General features: G+C 51.9%; 1 protein-coding gene across 1 annotated transcript in view; it reads right to left on the bottom strand.

Annotated features, from left to right (window-relative positions):
* Nucleotides 1–1774: 1774 nt before the first annotated feature.
* LOC307071425 (centrosomal protein of 170 kDa-like) overlaps nucleotides 1775–15566 on the bottom strand; it is a gene marked incomplete at both ends in the record, with an annotated part of 16116 nt that continues 2324 nt past the window's right edge. The window contains 17 exon segments of the mRNA XM_079730404.1: nucleotides 1775–2004; nucleotides 2386–2437; nucleotides 3850–3943; nucleotides 4771–4859; nucleotides 5077–5223; nucleotides 5689–5794; nucleotides 6374–6611; nucleotides 7530–8646; nucleotides 8648–8708; nucleotides 8710–8917; nucleotides 9218–9350; nucleotides 10149–10286; nucleotides 10469–10881; nucleotides 12110–12341; nucleotides 12998–13182; nucleotides 14080–14211; nucleotides 14900–15068. Coding sequence (XP_079586530.1) covers nucleotides 1775–2004; nucleotides 2386–2437; nucleotides 3850–3943; nucleotides 4771–4859; nucleotides 5077–5223; nucleotides 5689–5794; nucleotides 6374–6611; nucleotides 7530–8646; nucleotides 8648–8708; nucleotides 8710–8917; nucleotides 9218–9350; nucleotides 10149–10286; nucleotides 10469–10881; nucleotides 12110–12341; nucleotides 12998–13182; nucleotides 14080–14211; nucleotides 14900–15068 — 3744 coding nt within the window.

Raw genomic sequence — 15566 nt, 5'->3', positions numbered from 1 at the left:
GTAGTGAACCATCGATCGGTGGTTCATTTGGCTGAAATAGATTAACAGTATTGATTAGGATACATTCCAGTGTAAACATTGGCATTAGGCAAGACATTGGCAGGTTGGAAAACAACGTAGTCATCATTAGTTCTCTTCTTACTGTAGAGTATCCCATGCCTATGCAGGTTAAACATTGAATTATAGAAATTGTAATAGTTTGAGTAATGAACTACCAAACCCACAGCAGGCTGGACTGGGTTCAAAACCATGCAGCCTGCTTGTTACCGGGTTGATGTCCAGACTTTAGGATGGTCCCTTAAAGGGGATATATGATGCCACCAGGTGTTAGTATAATATCACCCCTTAACAGTTAGTTGTAATATAAAAAGTCAATGAATCAATAGTTAACGTCCCTCTAGTGACCCTGTAGATGTTGTCTGGTGATCGTTGACTCTGGGCACTTGTGATGTAATGTACACTCGAAGGCTAATACAGGAGTGTGGCCTTCTAGAACCTTCTTGGTTTACAGTTGAACCAGACTTTACGTCCAGCTTTGATCGGCTACAATGGCGAGGGGCAGGAGACCTCTGGTTGGATATTAATAACAGCTGAGACACATTTTGTATATACCGTATTGATTCGCGAACGACAAACCAGTCAATAAATCATTTATATGGCATTTAATGATGGACAAATAAAAAAGATATTCAGCAAGCTCAGGAAGTGCAATGACTGCAGGCAACAATAGACGAATAAAACTCTAAAGGTAAACTAGAACCAGCCTGGGTGACTTTCCTTTACATCACAGAATGATTAATATTCCTGCGTACGCGTGTTCTTATGGTATAGGATCCATGGCCAGGTGACACTAGTATTGAAATAATAGTCAGTAGGAGTGACTTACTACCTCACTAGCCGTGGCTTACTACGGCAATACTAGTGACCTACTACATCACTAGTAGTGACTTACTACGTCAATAGTAGCATTCTGGATGTACTTGTGACGTAGTAGTGACTGACTACGTCACTAGAACAACCAGCACAATACTAGAAACTGACTATGTCACTAGTAGTGACCTGGCTGTATTAGTGACGTAGGATTGACTTACTACGAGTCTACTAGTGACCTGGCTGTCAGTCTGGGGTTAACAAGTGCTTCCGGTCAAAGCCATCTAAAGAGAAAACAATTTCATATTTTTATTGTAAAAGTCATAATCTTCATAACTCATCATTCTATCCTCATAATCAAGGCCTTCAAGATGATCAACGTCTGTTTTTGTAAATACTTACATATATATTAATTGATTTATTTGAATCCATAAAATAAATAGTTATACTGCATTGCATCGACTCCCATGCCCTCGGCTTATCGTAACGTCTGAGCTCCGGTCTGATAGGCCTTCGTCACACAGCGTCATTGGTCTCAGTCATCGGACGCCGCTCGGTGGACTATGAGGCGAACACTGATCTACGGCCTCACGTCGCGAGGAGGGACGGAGGAACGGAGGGACGGAGGGACGGAGGGACGGAGGAACGGAGGAACGGAGGGACGGAGGGACGGAGGAACGGAGGAACGGAGGGACGGAGGGACGGAGGGACGGAGGGACAAAGGTAGCTCATGCTCACGGCTGGAGGAACTTCAAATGAACACTTAAAAACAAAATCCATATCTGGTTCAAACCGACTGCACTGCCTCCACATGCGCTTCAGCGGGCGATGCAGAGGGTCTCGTCACTTGGGGGGGGGGGGTCTGCAGCCCCGGTCGCCCTCTCAGGGTGGGGTTCTCCGCCCCTCAGTGGTGGCGGAGCTCCTCCCTGGAGGCGGGGTCACTGGGCTGCGGGTGGAGGCCGGGGTCCCGCTCCGCCCTCTCGGAGGCGGGGTACGGCTGGCCGGGGGTCCCGTCGCCACCCGGGGGGCCCTGGGCCCCGGGGCTGGCCCTCTGGGGGCCGGGGAGGGGGCCCGTCAGGCCCAGCTCGGCCAGGGCGTCGAGGGTCCCGTCGGGGTCCACCATCACGTCGATGGCTGTCGGGGGCGGGGGGGGGGGGCAAACAAGAGCCAATCAGGTCGCTCGGTAAGAGACGCTGAACGGTTTACACTCAGGGCGTTTAGCAGACGCTTTTTATCCAAAGCGACTTACAATAAGTCCATTTGTCATAAGAAAGAGAAACGACAATATATCTCTGGTAAGGATGTTCATAGGACCAACCACTAACCATCACTAGTTTAACCCACTCCCTGTACACAACACAGGTAGCTAGGATAAGATGCTACACAATGCTAAGTACTATCTAAGTGGCAGGACGTAGGACATACAGTAAGTGTGTCAGCGAGGTGTGGGGGGGTACAGTACGAGTGAATGAGTTCTACATGAATCCTTGTCGTGAATGAGTGTTGATATCTCACCGAGGAGCTGCCTCTCCACCCGCCTCAGGTCTTGAAGGATGGAGGAGATTTCCTGTTTGGGAAGATTACAGACTAAGGGGCGACCTTGAAGGCTGGAGGTTTTCAGTCTTGGATAAAAGACGGTAAGTCTGCGTCGTCACACTTTGCATTTCAACGGTTTCGAGACGCTGCCAAACTTGTTCTGACTTTGTGTTATTTTCACATTTAGAGTACAGGTCTAGGATGTGTTGTACACTGAGAAGTAAATGATCGCGTAGTGCCATTGCCAAATTGTACTCACGATTTGGGGGCGGGGTTTGATAGTCAAACCCCGCCCCCAAAATCAGGGGCGGGGTTTTTGCAGACAAATCACATGCCGACGCTGACGTGCACGGACGCACAATATTCTCATATTCTGAGAAAATAATAAAATATATAAGAAGTCGATAAGACGATTACTCGACGAAGAGTCTAGTCTGACCCCAAATGACCTTTGGAAGTCAAACAAAATTTGATAGATGCAGGAGCAGAAGCGAACAAGATTCACTTCCTTTGTCATCTGTTGCCCTACTGTCCTAATGTATGAAAGTTTAAACTGTGTAAACTCTGGAATACTCCAGGACTGAATTAATGAACACTAATCTCATCTGCTGTGAGGGCTGGCCTTGGGCCAAACCCTGCGTTAGAGGAATGGATTTATGACTCTGTCCCCGAGTGAGGCAGTAGTTTTCAAAATGGTTTTCTTCATCTCACTGCGAGTATTGGCGTGCATGACTTGCCGCTAACAAATCAAAGCTATCTGAGAGGCTGGAGGTTGGCACTCTGACCACCCAGTGAGACTAGAAGCTTTGTTCAATCCCCCGGTCGTAAGGGACGTGATGTCAGCACTCTCTCTGATTGGCTCACTGAGTCACCTGACATGCTCTCATTTGCATATGAACCAATCGATTAATTGAATGAGAATTCAAAGGGATTTGTACAGAAAACTGAACCACTATGTAGTTTGTCATTGTTAACATGCATTACAAGAATGACTAGATAAAGAATGCATTTATATATTTGACAGTAAGGGAAAGTTTTATAATACAGTATGATGATAATATATATACTTTTCTTAATCAATATATTTATTTATTTATTAATATAAAAATGAAAGATAAAATATACAAAATAAATATATTTATTAAAAATAAAACAAAATAATAATAAATAAAAGAAAATACATATATATATATTTATATAAATTAAAAACAAATATTAATAGATTAATTTATATGAATAAAATGTGTGTATATCTATTTGTTAATTTATTACTATAAATAAATAAAAAATAAATAAATATTACATATAGATAAATAAAAATAAATATGAACATTAAAATACCTTACCAGTCGATTAGTTTGGTCTACCAGGGTGATAAAAGACTTTCCATTACTATCACTACTCTTATCAGGAGAAGTCACAGCCGGTCTAAGCTTGGTTTACCTTGTTGGAGCTCTTCAGAAGTAATGAGTCATGTTCCGCCTGCAGTTTGGTCTCAATGTCCTCCCATTTCCGCTCTTTATCTTTAAACAGCACCCTGTGAAATATAAATAAAGGAACTATTTATAGCAAATATCGAGAATAGCTCCTCCTGCTTCCAGGCAGCTCGGACGGGATGTAATTCGTGGTGAACAACAGACACAGACATTAGAAGAGGTATTTTGAGTCGTCTTTGACTTTTTTGAAAGGTGAGATTTGACGACAGACTACGGTACTTGGCTGTCAATGCCAACGACATCAGAGAAACAAGAGGTACAGCGAGAAAACAAATGTTGAACCCTTTCTAGACAGCAATCCCACAAAAACAAGAGTTGTTTTGATAACGATACCTGAATCGGAAATGCCTCCGATACTACCTAATATGCAGTTTCGGGTGTCGGTGAGTACCCAAGCTTATGCGCTGATCCGATCCGATCAAGTTACTCATTTACTTCAACGGCAAAGAACATCACAAACACTACGATATTATGCTGCCATTGTTAACGATCAGAGGTGGAAAGGCAGAATGGGAAAAGCGTCATCTCCGACCTAGGCGCGTTCGAGCTGCCAAGCTAGAAAAACATTGATGCTAATGCTAAATTACAAGAATACAAATGTATTATAATAATTGTAAAGTATAAATGCAAATGATCTAGTATTGAAAAAAACATTTGTCGACGGTAGGTGAACCGTCAATACATTGCTTTCATCGTAAGATAAACCTTCAATAAGAACAATTGCGGTTAGTAGTTACAATGCTAGATGCTGTATCGGTATAAACTCGGTATCGGCCGATACTCAAGTTCAGGAATGGGAATCGGTATTGGAAAGGAAAAAATGTTATCATTATTTTCAGAATTCCTTCATGAGGATCTCGTAACTCGCCTGATCTTCACGGCGGTCTTGTCCACCGACTGGCGGATCCTCGCTGATAGTTGAGTGACAGATGTCAGCAGAAGACTCTCCAGCACAACCTGTCACATGAAGACGGGTATAAGTGGTCAGACAGTTCAACTCAGGGTGGCAAACTAAAGGCTAAAATCCTCCATAGGCGGCGAGGCAACCACAACAATCTGAGATATTCAAATGCTTGCTCTAATCTAATGCTGCTTCATACTTTAGAGCAGTGGTTCTCAAAGGGGGGTACATGTACCCCTAAGGGTACTTTTCAGGGCTGGGTCCCAGACTTACGTCGTCCCGGTTCCAGGTCTGTCTCCTAATGGAGCGGGACCCCTGACCGCAGGACCCCCGCGGCCTCATCTCCACCGGCCGCCCGCTGGTCTCCACCAGGCTGCTGTCATCCATGGAGCTGCTCACCGCCGGCACAGCGACCGCCACCTGGGAACAAGATACAGCTTATAATATAGTGGTAAGACAGCCAGGTGACGGGAGCACAGTTAAATGGTAATGTTAGTAAATGGTGAGCGGACTGCATTTATTCAGCGCTTTTCTAACCAGGGGCCACTCAAAGCGCTTTACAATACTGCCCAACATTCACCCATTCATTCACGCATTCATACACAACGACGGCGGAGTCGACCACGCAGGGCGACAGCCAGCTGGTCAGGAGCAGTCAGGGGGGGGCGTCTCGCTCTGGGGCACCTCAAAATTCTAGGAGGAGCCGGGGATCGAACTAGCAACCTTCTGGTTACCAGCCAACCCTATCTTCCTCCTGAGACACATGCCGCCACAGGAGGCCACATCTAATAGATACCTGTGAGTCTGTTCTCGTGTGCTGGATGACGCTCCAGTACTAGAGTATAGCAGTACAGTAAACAGTGAGCGTCCTGCTTGAGTCGTCACCTGAGGAGTCGGCTCCGCCGCTGGGCTCACAGAGTCGATCTCTCCCGCCACGTCGTGGATCTCCCTGGCCAGCATGGCCAGGTCTTTAGCGAGGTCCTGGCTGATCCTGGAACACACAAGATAATGAGATGAGTTTCCTTCTGGGATGTTTTCCGGCAGTCTGACACATGGTGTTCAGAGAACTCCCTCCTGGAGACCCATGGTTTAAGCCAGTGGTTCTCACACTTTTTCTACTAGTGTACCCCCTCTAAAATATTTTTTCACCTGAGTATCCCCTTTACTGGCACAAAACATTTTTGTGTTTTATTTTTATTTTTATGAACATAAATAATGTATGTCCGTTCTAGGGTGCAAAAACACACAATATAGTGAGAAACATAAGCCTGTACTTAATGCAACTGTTGCCCTAATTTCTCTCCACAATATAAGCACAACACTGATTCTCCCTTATCCTTGTTTTCAGATTTACATTTCAACCACTTGTCCATTTTCTCGATTTTCTGTTGTCCAGCTTTCAGAATGGAGTTCCTTCTTTTCATTTTCTGAGTACCCCTGCAGTTCTCCAAAGTAGCCACCTGAGCACCACTGGTTTAAACATTATAGCGATAAAGGGATTTGATAAAGAGACAAAGACCAAGCAGTACTCTTCTCAGAGGACGCCACCAGGGGGCGACAGAGAGCCTACCTGGCGATCTCCTCGCTGTGGGCGGTCCAGTCCTTCATGTACTCGTCCTGGGGGTGGGGCCTGAGGCCGGGCCCGCCCCCCGGGCTGGGGGTCGCGGGGGCGGACCCCCCCAGCTGGGCGACCCGGGTGGAGGGGAAGGGGCGGGCCTGGCCCTGACGGGAGGCGTGGCGGTTGGAGCCGTACTCGTCCTCCGAGGTGGAGGCGTACTCCACCGGCACGCGGCGCCACCTCGACCCGGCTGGGCGGAGACAAAACCAGTTCACGTGGAAATCAGTAGTGGGCATCGATACCGATACCAGTATCAGAAATTCATCCGATACTGCCAAAAATGCGGGATTTGGTGAGTACGCAAGTCGATGCGTTCTCATTGTATGTTATACGTCCTGGCACTAAATGTACGCACTAATTGTGTGTTGTACGTCCTGGCACTTAAAAAAAGTACTTAGCATTGTGTAGCAACTTATCCTAACTGTCCCTGTTGTATACGGGGAATGGGTTAACTTATGCGTTTTGTTCTCCAAAATGAGATACCTGGTTCCTGGTGCCTGGTACATCTTTAGCCTCACCTCCGTCGAGGTTCCAAGAGAGCTGATCTGATGCTTTTGTGCGACGTAAACAGGCTGCAGGCCAGGGGTTGGACAGAGTGACACCGGACGAATAATGATGAGCGCGACATCCGAGCCTGACACCCGACCCCCGGCATCTTTAAATACTAGCATCAGCGTTCAGTCAACAGTAGTGATTGATTATTGATCATGGCAGGATCAGCGCGCAAGAACACGCCGTGGGCCGTGACAGAGGTGGAGACGCTCCTGCGCGTAACCCTGTCTGTTTATGTGTCGCGGTTTCGCGCATGCGTGCTATGATGACCCGCCCACCTTGAAGAGCTACTTTCTACATGGTAACACGACGTGCCTGGAACCAAACCAAGTCGCGCCAGGCTAAGTCGTGGCGAGTTGAGCTGGTACTGTCAGCGGAAAAGAGGCACTAGTGATGGTTAGTGCTTGGCACTTGGTTCTATGAACATCCTTACTGTACCGACAGTGATATATTGTTGTTTCTCTTTGTTCTGACAAGTATACTTATTGTAAGCCGCTCTGGATAGAAGCGTCTGCTGAACGCCCTGAGTGTTAATGTACTGTATCCGTCTCCGTACCTTTGTCCGGCAGCTTGGAGGCGCTGTTGGCCCGGGCCCTCTGCGTCCCGGCGGGGGACCCCGCGGCGGGCCCCCGGAGCCCCTGCCGGGCGGCGTAGTCCCCGGCGATGCTGCGGGCCCCCAGGCCCCGGCTGCGGCTCACGGTGGCCTCCGAGTCGCTCTGGGCCGAGGGGGACCCCACCCGCTGCCGGCGGGGCTGGGCCAGCGCCTCGATGCGGGACAGGCCCCGCCTCCCCAGGCCGGTCCGGGACGCGGAGGAGGCGGTGCTCGCCTCCGACGCCACCGACAGCCGGTCGAAGTCGGCGGGCTCCGTGTCGGAGGAGTCCCCGTGGCGCGCCCGCCGCAGCAGCGAGGCGCGGGTGGGGCGGGGCTTGGGCGCCGCAGCGTTCTTATTATTGCCGGCGGCGTTGGGGCCCGGGGCCCCCTTGGCCCGGCTGGACTTGGTGCTGGCCCCCACCGAGGTGCCCCCCCCGGTCTGGCCCCGGGCCCCCCGCTGGGCAGGGGCGGCGGAGGCGGCGGGAAGCGAGTCGGAGAGGAGGGAGGTGGAGTTGACGTCGTCGTCCGTGAGGTCCATGGACGTCCACGGCTGGCTGGGCTTCTGCGGGGCCCGGGTCTTGGGCCTCCGGTCGTGGGCCCCCCGGGCCCCCGTGGAGGAGGAGCCCCGGCCGGAGGAGCAGAGCACGGTGCGCTCCTTCTGCCCGGCGGCGAGGGTGCGGCGCTGCTTCTGCACCACCTTCCTGCCGCCGTCGGCCTGGCTGACGGTGCTGGTGGTGTCCACGTCCGACTCCGGGGACAGCGAGCCCTCGATGGAGCGGCTGGGCGGGTCGCCCTGCTCCGAGGCCCCCGTCTCCAGGAAGGCGGCCACGGCCTCGCCGTCCCTCCGCAGGGCCGAGCCCCCCGGGGGGGCGTCGATGCGGGGGATGAGCTCGATGGGCACGTTGGAGGAGGAGCGCTCCACCGTGAAGCTCTCCTGCCGCAGCAGAGGCTTCCCGGCGCTCTCCCGCGCCTTCTCCTCCTCCTTCTTCCTCCGCTGCGCCTCCTCCAGCCTCTTCTCCGCGCCGCTCAGCGGCCGCGGGGGCTTGGACCGGGAGGCCGCCGCCCCCCTCCCCCCCCCCGCCCTCGCCCCCCCGGGACGGCGAGCAGCGCTTGGGGCTGCCCCCCCGGCTGCCGCCGCCCCCCCCCCACGCCCTGCCCGGCCCGGCCCCGCCCCCGGGGGTCCTTCTCCTGCGGCTCCGTGTCCTGCTTCTCGCCCATGTCGCTGTGAAGCCCCGCCCCCGGCGCCCGCCGGCCCAGCTCGTCGCCGGGGAGACGGGGGAGGGTCCGCCGCTTGCGCTCCGAGAAGCCGGCCGACTCGTGGGAGGCGGAGTGGCTCGACTCGCTGATCTCCGCTGGAGGAGAGAGACCGTCTCTGTAAGTGAACCAGCGGCACCGCCTCACATCCACACATTCATGCACACGTTCCCCCGCCGACGGCGGAGTCGACAGCCGTCGGGGGGGGGGGGGGCCGTCTCGCTCAGGGACACCTCCACACTCCGCTAGGAGGAGCCGGGGATCGAACCAGCGACCTTCCGGTTACCGGCCGACCCGCTCTGGGCAACAGGCCTCCAAGGTGAAGCGTAGAGCGGGTGTTTTCTATGTTTTCATTAGCACTTTGCCCCACTGCTGCCTAGCTGAAACAAAGGAATTACCTCTGTCCTCCATGTGGAGGGCGTGGCTGTCTCCCCCCGACCCCTCCGGGTCGGTCCGGATGTGGCTGGCAGCGAGCGTAGCCCACTGGGACACCCAGCGAGGACCCCCCACCACCAGCTCCTCAGACAGGACCTAGAGAGAGGGGGGAGGGAGGGGGAGAGAGGGGGAGAGGGAGGTGGGAGAGAGAGGGAGAGAGACAGAGAGAGAGAGAGAGGGGAGGGGGGGGAGAGAGAGAGAGAGGGGAGGGGGGGGAGAGAGAGAGAGAGAGAGAGGGAGATTGAGGGGGGAGGGGGAGAGAGAGAGAGGGGGAGAGAGATAGAGAGAGGGGAGAGAGAATGAGAGACAGAGAGATAGAGAGAGCGAGAGAGAGAGGGGGGAGGGGGAGAGAGAGAGAGAGAGAAAGAGAGAGAGAGAGAGAGAGAGAGAGAGAGAGAGAGAGAAGGAGAGAGCGTCAGAGTCAGACACAGTGGAGATCACAGCACAACCTTGATCCAAGCTAACGATAGCATCAAAGCTCGAGGTTGAGTCTTCATGCTATTATTAGCTTGGATCATCAATGCTGGGAAACATTCAGGTTCAGATATTTATTTGGACTAAATAGCGCAGTAGAAAACGTACATAGTGCAGGCTTCAGATATTTCTGTTAAAACAGGTACATATAACGTGATGTGATAGGATGTCCACGGCGTCCAATCACAGACCTTACCCTTTACTCCCTGGTTATAAACCAGGAATTAAAAGGTAACATCTGTGATTGGACGCCTGGTACGTCCTATCACATTCCGTCTCTCTTCAGAGGCCTTCATGGACTGTGATTGGACGCCTGGTACGTCCTATCACATTCCGTCTCTCTTCAGAGGCCTTCATGGACTGTGATTGGACGCCTGGTACGTCCTATCACATCCTGTCTCTCCCCAGAGGGGCCCCCACCTCAGGCTCCATGCGGCCGGCCTTGGTCCGGTCTCCGGGGCCCCCGGCCCTCTGGCCCACCAGCCGGTCCCTCTGCACCTCGTCCCCTCCCAGCCCGGACACCGAGACAGACTCGTGCTGCTCATCCACGCCGAAGACCTGGACACACACGCACGCACGCACGCACACACGCACGCAAACAAAAAATGGCATTTGGCGCCTGTGTATGGATTCTCGTATCGGGCGAATGAGGGCGCGACACCCGGCCCTATCGATATCGCATCCTTTATGCTTATCACTCTGTATGACCATATATGGTGACATCCTGTACACCCGCCCACCCTGTCAATCATCCTCCGGGCCTCCTCCTCCTCGCGGCCGCCGTTCTCCATCTCGATGGTGTAGGTCACCCGGTCGCTGTGGTCGTCGCCGTGGTGATGGTGGTGGTAGCCCTGGTCGCAGGGCGCGCTGGCCCCGCCCCTCTGCGGCGCCCGCCCCGCCCCCGCGGCCTGGCCCTCGTAGGGCGACGCCCCCTTGGCGGCCCCCGGGTAGCGGTGGCGGCGGGCGGGGCTGTCCTCCTCGGCGAACAGCCCCTCGGGGACGTTTGCCCGCCCCTCCCTGATCTTCACGCCCGGCCCCCCCCCCCACGGGACCCGGGACCGCTCCTCCAGAAGCCCCGCCCCTGCCCGCCGCTGGGGCCCCGCCCCCGGGACGACCTCACAGTCGCTCTGCGTCCCGTCATCGTGTTTACTTCCTGGGAGGGGCAAGGGGAAGACAGGAAGTGATGTCAGAGAGACGAGGGAAACTTGATGCTAAAGGGTGAGAGAGAGCGAGAGAGAGAGAGAGAGAGAGAGAGAGAGAGAGAGAGAGAGAGAGAGACATAGAGACAGAGCGAGAAAGAGAGAGATTGGCAGAAAGAGAGCGAGAGAGAAAGACAGAGAGAGAGAGAGAGAGAGAAAGACAGAGAGAGAGAGACAGAGAGAGAGAGAGACAGAGAGCGAGAGAGAGACAGAGAAAGAGAGAGAGAGAGAGAGAGAGAGAGAGAGATAGAGACAGAGCGAGAAAGAGAGAGATTGGCAGAAAGAGAGCGAGAGAGAAAGACAGAGAGAGAGAGAGAGAGAGAGAGAGAGAGAAAGACAGAGAGAGAGAGAGAGAGCGAGAGAGAGAGAGAGACACACACACACACAGAGACAGAGAGAGAGAAAGACAGAGAGAGAGAGAGAGAAAGACAGAAAGAGAGAGATTGGCAGAAAGAGAGAGAGAGAGCGAGAGAGAGAGAGAGAGAGACACACACACACACAGAGACAGAGAGAGAGAGAGAGAGAGAGAGAGAGCGAGAAAGAGAGAGATTGGCAGAAAGAGAGCGAGAGAGAAAGACAGAGAGAGAGAGAGAGAGAAAGACAGAGAGAGAGAGACAGAGAGAGAGAGAGAGAGAGAGAGAGAGACAGAGAGAGCCTGAGAGGAGACAGTGAGACAGCCGTGCAGCTCTCACTGGCAGAGTGGAGGAGTATTATAGACTCCAAAGCCCAAAGCAAGAGTCATATTCCCTGTTGTCATGCATTAGAGAGAGAGAGAGGGATCTGATCTGTATTTACTGTATTTGATAAACAAATGGTCTTTATCTGAGATAGTTATGTCTGGTTTGGTTTGGTTGCTGTCTCACCTGAGTTTACCTTCGGGGATTGATAGTATTTTCTTAAAAACATGAATTGAGCTAAAATTAAATCATTTTTTTTAATTTTAAGAGCTTTAAAAGAGGTGTTTCTAGACAACGAGTGGGACAAAGAAATCGTAGTATTTTTTTGACCCACTCGTTGTCTATCTAGAACCCAGCTTAATTGAGAAACACACACACATACAGGACCACTCACAAAAACGCACGCACACACCTCACACACACCCATACAATTACAAACACCCCCCCACCCCCACACCCACCCACCCACCCACACACACACACAGCACCCCCCCAAACCCAGTACCTTTGAGGCTCTTCTGCTGGAGCGGCACGTCGCTCTTCACGCTCTCCCCGTCCTCCACCACCTCCTCCTCCGCCGCCGCCGCCGGCTCCTTCAGCGCCAGCGGCAGCTCGTTCTGCGCCAGCCAATCGGCTACCTTCACCTCCGCCGCCATCATGGCGGTCTGCAGCGGGCTGAGGTCCTCCCCCACGCCTCTCCGGGGGCGGGGCCGCGGCTCGGGCCCCGCCTTAAGCACCTGCATTAACGTTTACATTCAGGGCGGTTAGCCGACGCTTTCACCCAGAGCGACTTACAATAAGGACATTCGTCAGAAGAAAGAGAAACAACAATATATCTGTCGGCACAGTAAGGATGTTCATAGGACCAAGTACTAACCATCACTAGGTTAACCCATTCCCCGTATACAACAGAGATAGCTAGGGTAAGACGCTACACCATGCTAAGTACTAAAGTTAGCTACGAGGGATAAGATGCTACGCCATGCTAAGTACTAAAGAGGGCTAGGATAAGATGCTACATGATGCTAAGTACTAAAGACAGCTAGGATAAGATGCTACACGATGCTTTACACTAAAGACAGCTAGGATAAGATGCTACACGATGCTAAATACTAAAGACAACTAGGATAAGACGCTACGTGATGTTAAGTACTAAAGACAGCTAGGATAAGATGCTACGTGATGCTAAGTCCTAAAGACAGCTAGGATAAGATGCTACATGATGCTAAATACTAAAGACAGCTAGGATAAGATGCTACACGATGCTAAACACTAAAGACAGCTAGGATAAGAAGCTACTTGATGCTAAGTACTAAAGACAGCTAGGATAAGATGCTACACGATGCTAAACACTAAAGACAGCTAGGATAAGAAGCTACTTGATGCTAAGTACCTGCTCCTTCAGGGTCCCTTTGCCGGTCGCCCCGTGGTCGAACTCGATGGTGAAGGAGGCATGGCCATGGGCGGCCTCGCCGGTCCCCGGGTCACCACAGGGGGGCTCCCCACAGGGGGGCTCCCCCCTGGGGGGTCTTCCCCCCATCGGGTGGCCCTCACCGGGGGGCTGTCCTTCTCTGCCGTCTGTGCAGGAAATACGGATACACAAATCGTTTGTTCATTGCTCATTTTGGATCTTTTTTTTTACAATTTATTGAATCAAAGTTAGTCAATTGATCTGATCAATGTTGGGACAACTCTATTTGAATTTTATGCCTAAAATCAACAACACGATTTGATAACGGACCATGAAAAAGTAATAACCTTTTCTTTCTATTCTAAGCAAATTCCCCACAACACATAAACACATGGTACTCCACAGGCGACGTGTCTCTAGCAAAACCCACTGCTTCATCGGCTTAACTCAGGAGGGAGAGCGGCTTTAACCAGAGGGTTGCTAGTTCGATCCCCGGCTCCATGGCAAACAGCCCTCAGCCGAACGCCGGCCAGCAGGCCGACACCTTTGCTAAATATTAGCCTGTTTTTATGATCAATGCTCTGCGGTGACAGGAAGTCAGTCCTCTGAACAGGAAGCCAGTCCTCTGTACACAAAGATCTCATCGCTCTTTTACAATGTTTTTTCTTTTCACTGCACTTATTTGGTTCCACCACTCAAAGCGCTTTACAATACTGCCTCCCATTCATCCATTCATGCAGCCAGCTCTACCTCCTGAGCCACAGTGTCGAGGTGCCCCTGAGAAAGGAACCCCCCCCCCCTGACTGCTGCTGACGAGCTGGCTGTCGCCCTGCGTGGCTGGCACCGCCGTCGGGGGGGGAATGAAATGTTGTGCGCTGCTTTGGATAAATGCATCTGCTGTGCCCAAATGTAAATGCAAAGCTTCCAGATGCTGAAGGCTGCGTCGTACGGACCAATCAGACCTACATAGACCTACCTATACAGACCTACATAAAGACCTACAGACCTACATACAGACCTACCTATACAGACCTACATAAAGACCTACAGACCTACATACGGACCTATCTCCTGTCTCTCGCCCCTCCGGTCTCTCTCCTCCGGCCTCCCGGAGCGCCGGCTGTCGTTCTCCCCGTCGCCCCACCAGGCCGGCTGGCCGTACAGCGGCGTTCCTCTATGGAGCGCCGCTAGCTCCGCTGGGAAACACGTCAAGTGAAGGAGGAAGACGTGAACACCGTGGTGGAATACCGTGGAAAACATGGCACTTAAAACTAGCACTTAGCATTGAGTAGCATCTTATCCTGGCTATCTCTGTTGTATACGGGGAATGGGTTAACCTAGTGATGGTTAGTGCCTGGCACTTGGTTCTATGAACATCCTTACTGCACCCCCAGAGATGTATTGTTGTTTCTTTCTTCTGACTTATTGTAAGTCGCTCTGGATAAAAGCGTCTGCTAAAGGCCCTGAATGTAAATGGAGAACGATTAATATCTACACCAAATTAAGTGTGCCTTCCCGCTAGTTACATCTCCAGGAGATACAGTAAATCCAATGATAAACCCGTGTTCTAAATATTTAGCGGCCACCAAGCGAGACATTTTCCCTCTGACACATATGTGTATCGTAGGAAGACGAGCATTAAAGGTCCCATGACATTCCACCAGGTGTCGTGTGATTAGCCGTTACAAGCCGTTTCGAAAATCTGGCACTCATGACATCACAAGTGGGCGTGTCCACCTAGATGTACGCTGTATAGATCGGTCTACCGGCCGACCCAGCGGACTGTAGCAAACATTGCTCATCTCTCCGTCACAAATATAGGTGGACACGGTCAAATTTTGATGTCATGTCATGGGACCTTTAATGTGACGTCTGACGTCTGACCTGCCATCTTGTCCTCCTCCCTGGAGACCTCAGGGGGCGTGGCCGCGCTCCCCCCGTCCCCGGGCGGCGCCGGGCCCCCCTCTGGCTCCTTCACCTCCAGCCTGCGGGGGGCGCCACCCTCCACCACCCGCTGGTGGTTCAGCTGCAGCTGGCTGCTGAACTTCTCATGCTGAACGGGGACAGGGGAGGGGGGGACACAACAGGGAGGGTTAGAGGGTGGAGCTGTGGGCTGAGAAGATGCTGATTGGTTCGTTTTGAAGCTGTGAAGCCGGCGTTTTCACAATAATAGACACAGTCTCAAAGATATAGCATTTAGCATCGTGTAGCGTGTTAGCCTAGCTATCTTTGTTGTACACGGGGAATGGGTTAACCTAGCGATCGTTAGTGCTTGGCACTTACTTCCTTACTGTAAAGACAGAGATATATTGTTGTTTCTCCTTCTTCTGACAAATGAACTTATTGTAAGTCGCTTTGGATAAAGCGTCTGCTAAATGCCCTCAATGTAAATGTCTCTATGATTTAATTTAGTTTTAAACGTACACTATAATATTGCAAATGTCCACCTTTGTTCTATGGCCTTTCTGAAAGTACAAGAATCTATTTATTAGGAATGATACTCAACCAATTTGGTAACTGTTTCTCCTCTAACTCTGCAGTTTGTTGCCTT

The sequence above is a fragment of the Pollachius pollachius genome, assembly GCF_949987615.1.
Source record: "Pollachius pollachius genome assembly, chromosome: 2".
Classification (NCBI taxonomy): Eukaryota; Metazoa; Chordata; class Actinopteri; order Gadiformes; family Gadidae; genus Pollachius; species Pollachius pollachius.
The sequence above is the reverse complement of the archived record's forward strand: the minus strand, read 5'-3'. Positions and strand labels throughout refer to the sequence as shown.